This window comes from Lytechinus variegatus, chromosome 5 (assembly GCF_018143015.1).
Source record: "Lytechinus variegatus isolate NC3 chromosome 5, Lvar_3.0, whole genome shotgun sequence".
Classification (NCBI taxonomy): domain Eukaryota; kingdom Metazoa; phylum Echinodermata; class Echinoidea; order Temnopleuroida; family Toxopneustidae; genus Lytechinus; species Lytechinus variegatus.
In genome coordinates, this window is record NC_054744.1 from 15,575,202 (window position 1) to 15,593,148 (window position 17,947).

Genomic DNA, 17,947 nt, shown 5'->3' on the forward strand with positions numbered 1-17,947 from the left:
TAGGCCTACCCATTCACCTCACCTGGGTCGAGTGCAGCACAGTGTGGATAAATTTGTTGCTGAAGGAAATAGCTGGTTCCTTGTTTAGTTTTTCGATATCATTTCTGATACCACCTTACTAACGAAAACTTGCAAGCATTTTTTTTTCTCCTTCGAATTTTGTTGAAAGTAATGTTGTTTTTTACTATACACTTAACAGAAACTTGTATTATCCGGAGTTGGATGCTAGGGTGACAGGGTGCCAGCAACTTTTCGAGTTCCTATTAGTATTACAATTGCCAGAATTGTTATTCTCTGAAAACTTTATGTGATAAATATCAAGGCATAAAGACTGTTGTCGATCGAATATTCACAATAAAGACTTTTAGAATTTGTCGGGGGAATAAATGAAGTTTGACAGGCAGTTATAGTTTTTTGCATGCAAGCAAAGGATGCATGCAGCATCCATCTACTGATTTTTCAAAGCGCATGCGTGATTGACAGAAAACAGCAAAAATGGCCGTCACTGATGGGAATGCCGTGAAAGAGGAAACATTAACAGCTCTCACGAGAGAAGCAGAAAACTTGAAACAGAAACTATTAGAAGAAAGGCAAAAGCTGAATGATGTTGAAAGTAAGTATTTGCTTTTAATTTATGATCAGTGGCTTGTTATTCCACTATGAGTTCTCGAATTGTGTTGAACACGTAGATTAACTACAGTGCTATATTGTGTAGTCCGATACGCGTGTGTTTGTGTAAGCTGAATTGACGTTCATCTGAATTGTGATTCTGAATGATGATGACTGATGTATCTCTTCCATTGCTGAGTTGTTGATAATATCTGTTTATAATTATGAATATACCTTAGTCTTACCCTACTTCTTAAGACATTGTAAGACAAGATCTTAAGTTAAACATGCATAATGATGAAGGGTCTAGACAGCTGGCAGCCCTCTGTTTCAAGGAGTTTTTTTTCATACATTTTTCTTTTCCTCATACACTGACAGCTTACGATTGTCCAGCCACCATTAGCCTGATTAGGGCAGCTGTACAATGCAAAATCCTCTCTATGGAGCTCATCGAATTTTGTATTTAGATCTATTTCATAAAAATATATAAAGAATTGGACCAAGATGTAAATTATTCAGTTTCGACCTGAAATGCACCAAAATGGGGAAAATGCATTTAAAAAGATAAAAAAACGGCAAGAGTTCCTTTTGCATTCCCCAGTAAAATTGAAAATAAAACCATGGAGAAGGTTCAGAATAATATATTTAGCCCTAATATAGAACATTTATGATGGCCGGGGAAGTGGAAATACATACCAAAATATGGCTTTATTCCGTCAAAATTTTGAGCAGGAACTAGTCCATGTAATTGTCCATAGACACCGGTTTATTTAGTCAGTAAAGGGTCTGTGAGTCTACACTAGTCAAACTATTGGCTGTAATTGTTAAAATACCCCTTCCGGTATCAGCGCTTCTCGCTAGCATAGCGGGAAGAGGTCTTGACTGCAGATAAAACAAGATGAGTTAGAGTCCCAATTAAGGTAAGCAACAGTAAAAAAAAATGATAGAAAATTCTAAAGTGAACGAATCAGAAGTCTCAACAATCTTTTTTAAATTTTGGTGGGGGGTGCATATGAAAAACAGTGACTTTGGCTGTTGAGCAACTCCCACTTCCCTGGTTTATCCGAACTACATGGCCATTGAGTTCCTGTACAGATCAAGTTAGAACTTTGGTCTCTGTAATTGGTGAGTGGAGCCAATGGAGTTCAGTGTAACAACCAATATAACAGACTTAAGCTTTTGGTTTATATATTTTATAAAAAATATATATATTAATTCCTCACCTCAAAAAAAATTCAGATCTAACGTTGGATTTTAAGACTTGTAAAAAAAATGTAAATGTTCGATCATTTTTACTGGTGTTGTTTTATCAAAATGTCAGATGCATGGCTTTTCAATCTATCAGAGACATCAAGTCCAATAGTGGTGTTGAAATTTTGAGTGCAACAATCAGTTTCAGTGGTCAAACACCTGAACATAAAATAATTAGACCCTCTTCCAGATTATCTTCAAATCAGAAAGAGAAACTTTAGTTCTGTCAATTATCTTTGTGTCCAATTGTGTTAGACTTTCTCCAGCATGATTTGGGAGACCAATTCAAGTTTTATGTTGTTTGCATTTGCTGCAAAAGATGAAATTGTAGGTCTTACAAGCAGATTCCTGATCAACAAATTACCTGTTTCACCACCTACATTACTAAAATTAACTGTTGCTTTTTTCATACTATGTTTTGTTATCAGTACACTAGATGAATGGGCTTCTTATCTCTACAGTGCGTTTCAGAAAAAAGGTAATCCAAATCTAGAGGGCTGATATTCGGATCATATGTAATTTTGTGAAATTATTCTGCATGGATACTAATGAGAAACTCATCAGCTTTCCATTGATACCCTATTTGTACCATTTGTGCCAAGCATGACCAAATCAATCGCTGTTGAAGACGACAGGTGCAGAGACCACTTTCTCCAAGTTTTGGTAAAGTGGGTAAAATGTGCACTTGATAGAATATTATGTTTTCCAAAGTAATTTTTGGAATGAAGTGTTACTTGAGGCATTTCTCTGAAATGATGAGTGAAAAGTTTATGCCTGATCATGGACCTGGTCTTATTGATGCACACCTTCAACATGTCCTCCTCTCCTTTGAAAACAAAGTCAGAAGCGTGGAAGGATATCTTGGACAGCTTGTCTCACCAATGGCAATGCCGGATCATTGTGCAAAGCATCCACCTTATATCAAATTCGGCCCTGCAAGTCATCAAAATCTTGGGGAAAGAGTTGCAACTGAAACCATATTTTTGATTGTTCCTAAAGGAAATAATCACAGGGCGTGCAGTCAGGCGCTCTTAGTGGCCTTTCAACCCTTTTAATGCCATGGTTGAGGGCAACAACCCGATGTCCAAAGAGTTTATCACGAATGATGCTGGAATGATGGGCAGGAGCGCCGTCCTGAATCCATCAAAGATGCCTGTACACTCCTCAAAACTGTCTTTCAAACTGTTGGTCCAACTGTGGTACGATCATGGTGGGCATGTACATTCACTTATTAACCTTTGGGAGAAAAAGGGTCCAATCAAAAGATTTCTGCCGGCTCAGACATCAATGAAGGTATTTACATCAGCATCTGCCTTTTCATCAAGTTTTCAAAAACTTGGAAAAAGTGGTCTCTGCACCTTTAGTCTTCAACATCAATTAATTTGGTCACACGTAGCGCAAATGGCACAAATAGGGTATCAATGGAAAGCTGATGAGTTTCTCTTTTATATTCATGCACAATAATGTCACAATATTAAATATGCTTTGAATATCAGCCCTTTGGATTTGGATTACCTTTTTTTCTGAAACGCAATGTACAAGACAAAATTTTAGCCCGAAAGGCAGTATGTAACTTAGCAGTATGTATTTTATCCTTTTGCAAAGCAAGTATCCAAATGCAATGTTGGAAAGTCTTCAATATTGACTGTTTTCTTCAACTGCTGATTTTAGATTGTAGACCTCACCATTTTACTTACATTTTCATTATTGCTAAACAATTTAATCCATCCTAGCACAAATGCCCCTTTTTTCAAACATAACTTTGTTGGATTTTATTCATATTTAAAAATTTTTTTTTTTTTTTAAAACAATATTTTGCATCCGAATTTAAGTTCTCATCTGTATATTTTTTTTACTGTTCAATCTCAAATTCAAGTCTTACTTTGAGTCTAGGAAACAAAATTTTTGATTGGGGGTGGGCTGTTTTTTATGATTGATTATACACAATTATCAATGCAATCAGCTATTGCTATCAGCCACAATATCAATTGCTATTGAAGCTTTATCTACTTTCATGGACTGAATTTCATGAATTCAATTCAAACTGTAAGTTAACTTGGATCCTCCTAAAGCAAAATTTGGCATGTCTTGGAAAACATAATTTTGGAACAAGTTAAGAAGAATGCCATTCTCATAAAATTGCAGGAGTGTGGTGTTCTGATTCTTTTTGTTTCAATGTTGCCTATACTACCAAGTAAATAACTTCTGATTATTATTAGGCCTATTACTGTAGGCCTATATGATGCGTAATTGATTGAATTTTCCCTTTGCCCTTGTACCACCTTACAGTGTACACAGTTGCCCAGAGGTTGGAGCCCTTGCCACCTCTAAACCTGAAACCAAGGCGAATCTTGAAGGGCCACCAAGGGAAAGTTCTATGTCTAGACTGGGCGAGAGACCAAAGGCACATGGTGACTTCATCGCAGGATGGAAAAGTCATAGTTTGGGATGCTTTCACAACTAACAAGGTATGGTTACAATCTACCTTTTTTGTACTTACTTAATGTATAGCAGAGAATAAAATGAAGGAAACTATAATTGTGTGCTGGAAGAGTGTTACTGTGAGTCAAGAAATGTCAGCTTCAGCTTTACATAAGTTCTGTTACTCCATTATAGATTTTCATAGCATACATGTAGTTGATTTCAATTGTATTGTATACTAAACACATAAAACATGGTCTTTATTTTATTGAATAAATACAGAAAAACTACACTTAATATGAAAAAGGTTTCATCTGTGAAATATGAAATACATGGACAGCTGTTTTCATAGGAAATATGTATGCATAAGTCATGATATTGTAATATATATATTTTTTCAATATTACATATTTTAATAGTTACATGTCTTGTTTTATGGGAATCTTTTAATAATTGGACATAATGTGCCCTGAATACTGGTGGCTAGCAGCATTTCTGAGATGGCGGCTTGACCATCTTGGCGGAACCCTCCTTTGAATAAGCACTGGACAATATTTTAAAAATTATCAATGTGATATTTATCATTTAAATTATTGAATATTCAATAATGGTTTTATGATTATGTTGATATATTGCAGTAACACAATAAGACCAAAATATAGTCAATTATGAAAAGTTATTCACTATTTATTGCCTAAAAATGCTACTCTGTATTGCATTAGACCAAGTCAGAAATTTGTAAGTTGGTGCCCAAATGCCCACATTTCATGGACAAGCAAAATTTGCAGCTCATAATGATTGTACATGTATATCATAAATTTTCAAACTCTGCAATATATTGTGTTATTGGCGATATTTTGCAGGCGATAATTGACTAACGTTGAAATTGAATATTGACAAGTACTCCTCTGAATGTTGGTATTGGTGGTGAATGTTTTACCTGGTACTTTGTTTCATAAAGCTGTTCGTAAGTTAAAAGCGACTTTCAGAACGACTGGTGACCCTTTCTTATATGCTAAATAATCACCAATTAATATATAATGCTGAATATCATTTACCACAAGAAAGGTTCACCAGTCATTCTTAAAGTCGCTCCTAACTTACGAACAGCTTTATGAAATGGCCCCCATTGCTAAGAAAGCATGAATGCTTGTAAGCAAGGCTAGCAAGCAACCAGAGGGCCGACGGCTTAAGGTCCTCTCCGAAGGACCTGATACTAAGGATTAATGCTTTACCAAAGAGCACTAGCGCACCAAGTGGGAATCGAACCCGGGTCACCGAAATATGAATACCCTGCTCTACTGACTGAGCTATCGTGCCTCCTCTTCTTGCAATATAGAACAAGTAGAACTGATGGATGTTGTATGTAATTTTTAGAATGTCATTAATTTACCGTTGACTCTTTGGTTACCAGGAACATGCAATAACGATGCCAACTACTTGGGTAATGGCTTGTTCCTATGCACCTTCAGGTACCATGGTGGCATGTGGGTGAGTAATCACAAACCTTAGGCCCGTTTCATAAAGAGTTACAACTGTTGTAACTTTGCCAGTATGGCAACTACCATGGCAACAAGGCTCAGCAGCCAATCAAAATCAAGGTTTCCATGGTACTTGCCATAATGGCAAAGTTACAAAAGTGGCAACTCTTTTATATGAAACGGGCCCCTTATCTCCATCTTTGCAATTGATTCAAATGAGTCTCAGCAATGCAAAGTGAGCCCTGCTGTAGAATGTCATCCAAATCACCATAAACATGTATAAATCTATGAACGTAGTATGGCTGATAAATTATCAGTAATTGCACGTGTGTCGTCGATATAACATATCACATGCTTCTTTCATCGCAAAGAGGTGGTGTTTATACTTTATTATGGTGTTGCTGGTGTTCAGTTGTTGAGATTTTTAAAAGATTTCTAACATGTTAAAGAAATGTGAAAAAAGATGAAACCTACATGTATGTATTGTAATAAACCTACAGGAAAGGTGTAAGCTATATGAGTATGCTTACACTAGATATATTTACGCATATTAGATTTGATATGTTATTGACTTGAAGTAAAATCTTTAGTACATTGAGCCACCTGTGCATGTGTACAATCACTGAATGAATTGAAGGTTCTTTGGTATTTCATTTCAGTGGTCTGGATAACAAGTGCTCGGTTTATCAACTGACTCAAGAAGAGGACCTATCAAGCAGTAAGAAGAGAGCTGTAGCAATGCATACCAGCTATGTCTCATGCTGTACATTTATGAACTCTGACCAACAGGTAAGTATTGAACAGGGATATTTTTTCAATGTACATCAAATGTACATTGATAATGAAGTGGCAACATATATTTTTTTTCAATGTATTAGAAACTTCATCATCCAAGTTTTCTTAATTTTCTCGTGTATGGCTATCCTGCCAAAGTTGCAATATGTATCATATTTTCCTGATATGATATTCATATTATGTGATATGTATACAGTTTGTGTATTGGAAAGGCTTTATAGGTATTTGAAATATGTGAATAGTTATATTTAATTAAAAGACAGTTAAATGTCAAATCAATTCAGAAATCAATTTAGAAATATGTTTTGAGAATGAAAACAAATTTTAATGTTATCCTCCTCTGCCTTCCCCCTCAGATTTACAATAGAATGTTTGATTCGTGCTATCATTTTCTACACTAGAAACTTCTTTTCTCTTTCAGATTTTGACAGGAAGTGGTGATAGTACCTGTGCATTGTGGGATGTTGAGAGTGGTCAGCTCCTTCAGAGTTTCCATGGTCATAACGCAGATGCAATGGCTCTTGACCTTTCACCTTCTGAAGCATGCAATACATTTGTATCAGGAGTAAGTAGACACCATGCATATTTCTGAGAGGTGCAAAATCACTATTGATTTGAATGGATATATCAAAGTGAGAAAATTCTCCCACTTGGGCTTTGGTAAAACTATACATTTTGATAGTGGAGCGTTGTGGCCCAGTGGATTAGTCTCCGGACTTTGAAACAGGGGGTCGTGGGTTCGAATCCCAGCCATGGTGTTATTTCCTTCAGCAAGAAACTGATCCACAATGTGCTGCACTCAACCCAAGCTGAGGTAAATGGGTACCGGTAGGAAGTAATTCCTCAAGAAGCTGTGTGCGCTGTGAACGCCTAGCTTAGCCGGGTAACATAGGAGCGCCTTGAGCACCTAACAAGGTGGATATGTGCACAATATAAATACCCCTATTTAGCACTAAAATATGACCCACTCTGATATTAGACAATTAGGGATAATTGGCTAAATGGCTATAAACCAGGGGGGTGGGCAAATTTCATGGGGGCTTTGGTCCATTTTGCCCCTGAAATGTTCAACAGAGCCCTAGAATATTTTTTAAAAGATCCCTGAATATTAAAAAGGAGCCTCGGAAAATTCCAATTCACTGCCTTGTGAAAGCTTATCCAATGCAGCAGATTTACTCGGTTGTGGAAAGTATCATCCGAAAATGAAAAAAAAGAGGAATTTTGCAGGCTATAATTCCATGTAAAGGTTGTCATAAAATAATGAAAACGTTTGTTTCTTTTTGTTGTGACAAGCAAGAGTTGATGTGAGAGAGGAGGACCAGTCAGTATGTTCAATTCTTTGATTATCGTGACTTTGAGGACATCAATGTAGTCAGATGTATCTCCCAGCAGTGATGGTTTTACACACTTTATCAAAATTGCATAACCACAGTCATCATGGTAATTATAATGTTATTGCTTTCAACCATCTGTAAGAGATTTCAATACCCATTGTAATTTTTTTTGTTCTCAGGGTTGTGACAAGCAAGCATTGGTGTGGGATATGAGAACCGGCCAGTGTGTCCAATCCTTTGAAGGTCATGACTCAGACATCAACGCTGTTAGGTTTTTCCCTAGCGGAGATGGCTTCGCAACGGCCTCAGATGATGCATCGGTGAGCTCCTCAAATATCTAATCAGTTTCTCCTCATATATGCGCTAAAGAGTGATATTTAAAGATCAATGAATGTAGTTGCTGTAAACATTGATTTCATGAGAAAGTATGTAAAATATTTGCTCCTGTCATAGGCACATCGATGGGGGGGGGGGGGCATTTCAGGTAGTTTGTACCATACCGTATATTCAGCCCCCTCAAAATTATTGAGCTTTCATTAAACATTTTGAAGTTTTGATATGAGGTTGTAACAAGCCATTTGTCAATATGTATTTATTGCTTCGCCATTTCCAGATAATCAAAGACCGAATCAATAACTTGATTGATTTTATTTCTTTTTCAGTGTCGTATGTATGATCTGAGAGCTGATAGAGAGATCAGCTGTTATAGTAAGGAAAGCATCATCTTTGGAGCCACATCACTTGACTTCTCTCTTAGTGGTAAGACACCTATTTGTCCACATTTCATGAAAAAAAATCTTAATTTGTGGACACAAATCATTGTCAATAGTGATTTGATTTAATGGCAGGTGTATTAACTGAATGACATTGCTATCGTGTCTGTCCAAGGAACAAGTTTTTATTTGGATCTTATAAAAGATGCACTTATGAACTACACCTCCAATATGTTGTAAAGCAATTAACAAAAAGAAAATAGCTTTTTCAACGGATATTTTTTCAATAAACAAAAGATATATCCGTCATGACATATTAATGGTAATTGGTCTATATAATCAGACTTTATACATAGCAAATTGATAATAGAACTAACAGGTGTAGATACAGTATGTATACTGGTGATAGGCAATCTAGGTATTATTCCATCTAGTATTTGAGCAAGTGGGTGGAAACCAAATGTGTTTGTAGAGCATGATTTGGTAACCTACTCTTCATGTGTTTTTCTATTAATTAATCATTTTTTTAATTTGTATGTGCTCATCTACAGGACGCCTGCTATTTGTTGGATACAATGACTATTCAGTCAACATCTGGGACACACTGAAAGGTCATCGCTTGACCATGCTGTACGGCCATGAGAACAGGGTGAGCTGCCTGAGGGTCTCGCCAGATGGGACTGCCATGTGTACCGGTAGCTGGGACTACACCCTCAGGATCTGGGCCTAAGTAAGATCTGGTCTTTGGACCAATAGTGTGACCTGCAGAATTCGTGGGTACTCTCTCCTTAATTTTTATTTGCGGAGGTGTGGACATAGATAAGGTTGCTCTAGAACGCTAGCCAGTGTGGGCTAATGTACATGCTAGACCAAGCGTTGGTCCATTTTCATTTAAGTTGGGTCCAATTAGATCCTGCTTATTGGACCAAGACTGATCTTTTGGACTAGAGGATTCTCTCCTTTTTTTGCCAAGATTTTGACATAGACTTGTAACGTCTTGAACTCTGTAAAGTTCTGTGGTCTTACTATACAGGTATACGCTAGACCAAACTACTTTTAGACCTGTGACTTGTCCAATTGTATAAGGACTGCAGCTTTTTGATCTACTTTAGCTTTTAAACTTTTAGCTTTGACGTACTGGGACTTTAACTGTGATCTATGACCATCTCACTCAAGACCTTTTTGTGTTGAATGTCATCTTAAGGGGCAATTGATTGTCTTGCCATGTTCATGTATGCAGCCATTGACTAGTCAAATGGAGGTCATTACAGTACGGTGTGTATTTTCATTACTTGTTAGTTTTGGATTAAAAATAAATTATGTGAAATGAATAACTCTTATAACCAGTCAATGATATCAATGTTGATGTATGAATGGAACATGTATAATGTGAAAGATCTTTGTGAACAATGGGTTTTTTCTGGCTTGTTTTTCTCCCCAGCATTCTTTGTTTTCGGTGAGTAGTGTTTTTCACAAAGGTCAAAATGTTATTGGCAAGAACTTGAGAAAGTGGAAACTGTGGTAATCTAGTATGGTTCAATCTATTTCCACATTATTATTATCATTATGAAACGAACATTCATAAATTTTATATGCAAATAGAAGTGACTATGATATTTGAGTGTAGTAGGACTATATTGTTTGATTGCGGGATTCATTAAATGTTTTTTATTGAGTTTTAGGGCAATTTTCTTTTTTGGGGGTGGGGGGCATGTGTTTTCTCTTTTTTTTTTTGATGGGGAATCTAAGGACCAAGTGCACAGACTCAGGGGAGGAATTGTTGGCAGAAGAGAGAAAAAGACAGATTTTTGCCCTCATCTATTTTTGTGATTATTTTAACAATGAAAACAGAGAAATGTAGTTGTAGGTCATGTGAGAATATGATGCAATTATAGAAGAAAAATGACAATGGAAGAATATGAAAATCTTCCCTTTTTTGCAGATTTACATGGTGACAAATATATATGTAGTTCAAATTGTAGATATGTATATGGGATGTATGGAAAGTCTTAACCAATTTCTTGCATCAAATGGTTGACAATTCACCTTTATATTTTCTTTAATTTTTATCTTGTTTTGTTCATCTCTCTTGTTGACATGTCCATTTAATAAATATTGATAATTTCAGATGTCTTAAAGTCTCAAAAGTCAATGGTAATCATGGAGTTGACTGCTGCAGCATAGGTACTAAGGCAACCCACTTCCTCACCCACAAACTTGTTGTCATTAGGCCTATTGCAGGATTATGTGTTCTTTATAGGCTTATGTACTGTATATATCTTTTTAGCAAATAATATCTTCGGAAGATATGGGTTGATCTGTGCTCCAATTCATAAAACTCAATCAGTAGTCTTGACACACTGTCCCTTGAGGCACATTGACATAAAGAAACAGCAGAGCACATCTGGTGACCGTTTCATAAAGCTGTTCGTAAGTTAGAGCGACTTTAAGAACGACTGGTAATCCTTTCTTGTGGTAAATTATATATTCATTGCTTAGTGTTAAGCGCGTAGGAAAGGGTCGACAGTCGTTCTTAATGTCGCTCTTAACTTTAATACAAACAGCTTTATGAAACACCCACCTGGGTTTGATAGCACAAAGGTTAGCGATAAATACTGCACTTGATATTCACGATTGATCGTACATTGTAGTCAGTGCAGTCAGTCGTTTAAAAAAAGTGGTCTATGATGAATGCTACGCTTTGGGCTATGTGCCCCAGCTCTTTAATATCTTAAAGCTAAATGATAGTATTTGCAGTAAAACACAGATTTCGTGAGAAAGTCTGTAAATCAAGGTTAAGTATGACTATATCATCGTGGATCTAGATATGGTACAGTTACATAAACTTAACTTTGTGAAATCATAAAATCTAAGCTGAAATACGATCACACTGAAGATCGCCAACACAGGTAGGCACACGTGGGACAGTGTATTATTATTGCTGAAATAAAGACCCGACGGAAGTGACCGAATCCACGTTTATTTTGCTTATTTCTCAGCAAGTACACAATTTCTTCCGGAATCCTTTGGCACATATTTTTTATTCATACAAACAGACACTTGGGTGGTCATTATATTAGATTCTGTAAAAAGCCATTTTGAGATCGTTACCAAAACTGGAATTTATCTTTAAATGTCAGTTTCCATAGCAGAACAAGAAGAAATACTGCCTAAATCAAACTATGGACAAATGGGTAGTCAGAATTTAAAAAAATTGTTCTGAATTGACAATTTGTATGCTTTTTTTTTGTATGATTTTTTTCCATTTAATCGGATCAGACTGACTTGCTGGAAAAGTAATCTATTTGATTTTTTTTAATCGACTGAGAGCATAACATACAAGTGAAGGACATCACTTCATTCGAAATTTTTTTTCTTTCCTCTCACCTTTGATGTTATTTTTCCTTTCAATAGTTTATAAATTTGAAAAGGTGAATGATACTTTTTAGAAGACATTCCAGTATGTAATGCAACCTAAGTTAAAGTGACTACTATCGCTATATTTTATTATATTACATAGGTTATGTAGATTCGAATCAGTGATAGGTCAATGCGCCATCACGTGACCATAGCTGCGAGGATCGCATTTGTTATATTCTAGGTTTTGACGTCACCTCGGGGAATATACTGCGTTGTATTGTCAATTGCTGCGTTATATTCACTAAGGTGACGTCACTCGCTGCATACAAGTTGCGTAACAATGTAGTTTATCTGATGTACGTGCTAATGTTAATGCGTCGATTGCATGAAGAACGCGCTTGATGTATTAAAAAAAAATCTATTATGACGTAGATGGATCAGAGCTGTAGCAAGAATTTTGGGTTTGAGCCAGATGATGAATGCAATTTCTGATGACGAATCCACATATGCTATATAATATAACAGATATTGCCTGGTCTATCGTTGTAATAAATAACATTTCAACTCCCCTCCGAAGCTATATTTTTCCCTCAGGATAATATTTTCCCTCCGCTGCGCGCTTCGGGCAAAATATAATCCCGTGGGAAAAATATAACTCCGTCGGGGAAAGGAAATGTTATATTCAAACTCTAGGTAGGCAATATCTGTGTAATATTATCCATATTTTACCACCTGAAGTCAGGTTCACTTTTAAAGTTATTCTCAAAATAGTTAAAGAAGAAAGTTCAACAAGTGGACAACAAGTCCACTTGTGTTACTGATCTTGCTTTTTTTATCATTTTGTTTTAATTTTGGTGCAAGAATTGCTTTGCAATAGATTTAATGTTTAAATGTAGTATGAAGTATTGCATAGTGCAACAATCATTCATTAACAGAATTTATTTTTTAACAGAAATGTCTGACATATGAGTTTTAATACACTATTGACAATTTTGATGAAATTTTCAGCCATGAAATAAGATGATAAAACAAATATTTTCATTGATCATAATTTATTCATTTCATTACAAAGCACTATGATTTTTATTTGTATATAAAGAATGTAGTATGCACATATGAAAGTGACTATAGATGTAATTTATGTTTTTTTAGACAGGGTTACTTGTATAATGCATTATGCATTGTCTTCTTTGTTCCTTTGTTTTTATGTTTGTTCAAAAATAGCCTGTATTTTCACTATTTATTTGTGACTTTCCCCATCATAGTGTGACAGTATGCTATCATTGCCAATGTAAATTATCAACTCTTGTCAGATAAATGTGCAATTAGAAATAAATTAGATAGGATTTTATCAGTTTGGTAGTGCAATAAACTAATTAAATTACTTAGGTAACCAATACGAGAGGAATGAATACAGAGCAAGAGTGAGGGAGAGGGGGGGGGGGGGGGGGGGGGTGTAGAGAAAGTGAGATTTTAACCAAGTTTAATAACATCTTGGTATGAAATATTAAATTAATATATTAATTTGAATTTAATATAATTTCTTGCACAAATGTTTTGGGTTTTTTTTGCTGGATAATGTTTAAAATAGATTTATGATGGTTTGTGTATAAGTCTGATTGTATTGTAACAAGGAAGGTTTCTCATACTTTCTATCCTAAAAATACTCTTTAACTGCCATTTAATGCCAAAACCCTGTGTTTCTACTGCTTCATATCGTACGATAATAATGTGATCATAAATAAAACTGTTTTGGGGGAAGTGTAGACATATCTCACTATTCTTCATTCATAGAGAAAGAAATTTCTAGATCAAAACCAGTGTTTTAAGTTTTCATGTTGTTTATCAGTGGATAATGCATAGTTTCTGAAAATTATCATTTTGCATATTTGCATAATTATCCCTTATATTTCCGAGAATCGATCACTTCATATATGTGGTGCTTGTCCAACTTTTTGTGTGCTGTTTCATTTGTGTGCTAGATATACCCCTTTAACCACATATTTTATTTTGTGCAATAGAATGTATTAAAGATCTATGTTAATCTTTCCCTTAATAATCTATGTGCATCATATAAGGGAAGTATGATAAATATTTTTCATTATGATATTTTTATTACCTGCATGTACTCTTGCATTGCAACACTTTTCTTGCTATTAGGTGTATTAATAAATGGAACCTTGCATTTTGTCAAAGGAACAAACAAGATGACATAGAATTTAATGAAATATTTAATTTATAAAATATCAAAATTGCATTTTCAAGTTGTAGAAAACCAATTTCAGTTTTTCATCATTTTTTAATGTGCGAATGGACATAGCATATCTAATGTCCTTGGATACTCAGTACAAAATAAATTTGAATGTGTTCATAATGGAAGAATTTTAATTTCTAATTTATTAACTAAACATCCACCTTCTTGACTACGTTTTCCTTATGATTTATAACCTTGATGTACATGCAAGTAATTACATGTAAATTGTAGAAATATTTGGATAAAGTACTAGAATTCTCTATAATTTGTCAGTGTAAGAGAAGGTTTAATGGTCTAATCATTTGCAGGACTTTGATACTAAATGAGGGTTATCAACTTTGCTTCTGCAGTTTGAAGATTTGAAAATGTTTCCCAACAAGTTTTAGTTGATGTGGCAATTAATGCGAGTGAAAGACTAATTTGGAATGATTCCATTGGACAGATTGTAGTTTAGAATAGATAAAAAAAATACAGTTATTACTTGATACACCTGGGGCCCGTTGCAGAAAGAGTTGCGTTTAAACCCAAGTAAAAAAATCAATCGTAAGTCCCAAATGCGCGCTGTTGATTGGTTGAAAATCAAGTTGCGCATGACTTTTAGAGGTGCGATTGATTGCAACTCTTTCTGCAACAGGCCTCTGCACATGTTTGTTTACATTATATATGTATGGGCATGTATGGTACATTTTTGTTCCATATTATCAACTTGGGTTCTAAAATTATAATTTTCAAAATAGTTGTTTGGTAGGGTTATATTATTTTTATGTACAGTTCTCATAGCGTATTCTCAGGTTGGAGAGGTTTATTTATGTAGTGCGTTGGACTGCAGTGCTGTACTAGAATGATATTTATGATGCTATTTATATATCTTTGAAAGATTTATTTGAATAAATCTTGCTTTATTTTATGATGTAGAAAGACTTTGCAAGTACTATTATATGTTAAGACACACCAAGCCTCATCTAGCAAGTTGTTAATGATCCATTTCAACCCCAACTATGGAAAGCTATTGGGGTCAAAATCTAGGACGTGCATGCACCATCCCTTTTGTAAAGAAAAATATTGATCAGTTATTTCATGGAGGTAAAAAGAATTATACCTCCATGGTTATTTCAAAGGTGTATGCCAAGTGTTCTCTGAAATTTTAGTAAATATGTATCACTTATTGAATCTATCACAGATCTTTGTAAGATGGGGCCTAAGGTCATATCATATTCAGAATTTGATTGATTCAAATCCCAGTTGGCATGGAAAGCTCCGAATGCTAAAAGCAGTATTGTTGAATGTGAATGGTATGTCTCTGCATACTGCTTTCAAGAGATTACTTGATATTTATCAATCAGTTTGCTCTTTTTCGTTTTGCAAAGGGACAGTGTGATCCCCTAGTGGATGATAATTATGACATTTCTGGCTTTCCATAGCCACGAATGATTTGAATCAATCACAAAGGTCCAGGGCCCAGTATTGTAAAAGATACAATCGATTACATTGTAAATTTATGACTATTGCGACTGTACTAAAATTTATAATTGGTTAATATTGATTCTACCTATTAATACAGGGGGAAAAAATTCTTTGGTATCAACTCTGTTTTTCTGCATAAAGTAAATGATACATGTATATGGGTGTTTTATTTATCTGTACTTGTGAAATTGTCTAGTGGTTTTGATTTTCTGATTTGTAAAGAAGACTATGTAGACCTTGCAAATATTTTACGTTATGGATGTATGTGTATAGTATACTTTGCTTCAGAAATGAAAATTAAAGCCAACTCTGTACAACATTAAAAGATATGTGCTTTTGTTTTGTCCTTTCAAGTCTGTCACTGAAATAGATTCCTCTTATCTTTTTCTTTTACATTAATTCAGGAACAAAAATAAAAACAGCTGGATAAAAGAAATCTCAGTACCTGGCTATCAAGGTGATTTATTCAGATCACAGCAAATCATAAAATGTAATTTCTCATAATCTAATCTTGTAAAATTATATTCACAGTGATAGAGAACATTTAAGAATAGAAACATAAATCAACTTGCAAAAAATGTGTTTTTGCAATGCAAAAGAATGTCTAGAATTTTAATAACCATAAAGACTTTGTAATACAATCTTGTGATGTTTGAATCATACTTAGATAATAATTTAATATTTTTATACCCATTGTGTGTAGCAGCTCAATGTCCATGACAAGTTATCATTGGACAAGTTACACTCCAGTTATTAAATCGTTGGGTTTGATTGACTAAGAAACTGTAAATTTGGCCGAGGAAAGTATTACAAAAGATATGGTATTTGATTTACATGTTAGTTCCAATCCCGAAGTGATTGCATGTTTATTCAAACCACAAAGGGCACTGAACAAGCTAACATTCAAGAAGATAATCTAGAATGTGGCATGCAAGGGATGTAATCATGTGGCCAATCAGACTAGCAGCAGAGTAATAACAATAATAATAATAGGCATTTATATAGCGCCATCTATCTAGAAGTATTCTATTCCGAGGCGCATTGTTATTATTACCCCGGCTTTAGCTCGAGCTGCCTCTCAGCGCTCATGCATTCAAAGAATTAATCCTGCCGGGTACCCATTCACCTCACCTGGGTCGAGTGCAGCACAGTCTGGATAAATTTCTTGCTGAAGGAAATTACGCCATGGCTGGGATTCGAACCCACGACCCTCTGTTTCAAAGTCAGAAGACTTATCCACTGGGCCACAACGCTCCACAATTCTATCTCCAATCCATAGGGTTTGTGTCTTCATACCACGAAAGTGCAAAGTACTTTTGCTATATATATTTTACTAATCTAATTAAATACCCTTCTTGTTCTTAATCGATAGTCCATATTCTCTTTCATGGATTTAATTTGACACGACATACACCGGGAATGGAAATATTTCAGATAGATTGCAAGACTAGATAAAAAAGGGTGTCAAATAAACTTGAACATGTGACTCAGACAAATGTGAGCAAAACTATCAGATTGCTCATATGTAATATACTAGTAATACACTTTGAATACATGTATTTTTTTCTCCTAAAACAACACAGAGTGATTCACTTTAGCCTTTCTGCTGGCAGATTGTGCTTTTCTAATGTTTGTAAAAACTTCATCCATTAAATGGTCGAGAATAATCATTTGTGAGTCTATCAAAAAAGAATTATTTTATATCAATACATAAATAAATCCTATTCATGAACTTTTACTGAAAAAACATTCAAGTCATTGTAAATGAAATAATTATAAATATAAAAATCAATTTCTTGTGCCTATTACAAAATTCTAAGATATATTTGGTCTTCAACCTTTCATTCATTAAGTATTAATGCACAAGCATAAATATCAGACAAAATTAAATAGTGAGAAATTTAATACCAACAAAAATAGATTACTCACTTATATCATGCATCAAAAAGTACATCACATTACATATCAAAATTCAAGTAAATTAGAAGTATAAAAATTTGAAGGAATGTAATAAAAGAAATTTGCATAAGAGAAACAAATGCTATCAACTTAAAATTGAACATAAAAACTCCCCTTACGACCCCCAAAGCTTTCAATACCTGGTGTAATCTTTAGCATTCACATAAAGTACTGACTTGCATCATTAACTTGTAGAAAAAAAAACACCCACATATATTTAGTATATAAAAAGCCAGTGAATGGAATGAGATAATTTTGCATAAATGATAATGAAAGCTGTAAAAAAAAAGAACATGAAAATAACAA

The 17,947-nt window shown here is 34.8% G+C and overlaps 1 protein-coding gene across 1 annotated transcript; it reads left to right on the forward strand.

Moving 5' to 3' along the window:
- Window positions 1-364: 364 nt before the first annotated feature.
- On the forward strand, window positions 365-10,790 carry LOC121415557 (guanine nucleotide-binding protein subunit beta-5-like). The gene is made up of 8 exons (XM_041608811.1): window positions 365-613; window positions 4,150-4,328; window positions 5,696-5,772; window positions 6,422-6,551; window positions 6,979-7,122; window positions 8,071-8,211; window positions 8,554-8,650; window positions 9,156-10,790. Exons 1-8 carry the CDS (start codon window positions 496-498, stop codon window positions 9,332-9,334), a joined length of 1,065 nt encoding a protein of 354 aa, XP_041464745.1. The 5' UTR covers window positions 365-495; the 3' UTR covers window positions 9,335-10,790.
- Window positions 10,791-17,947: the final 7,157 nt, after the last annotated feature.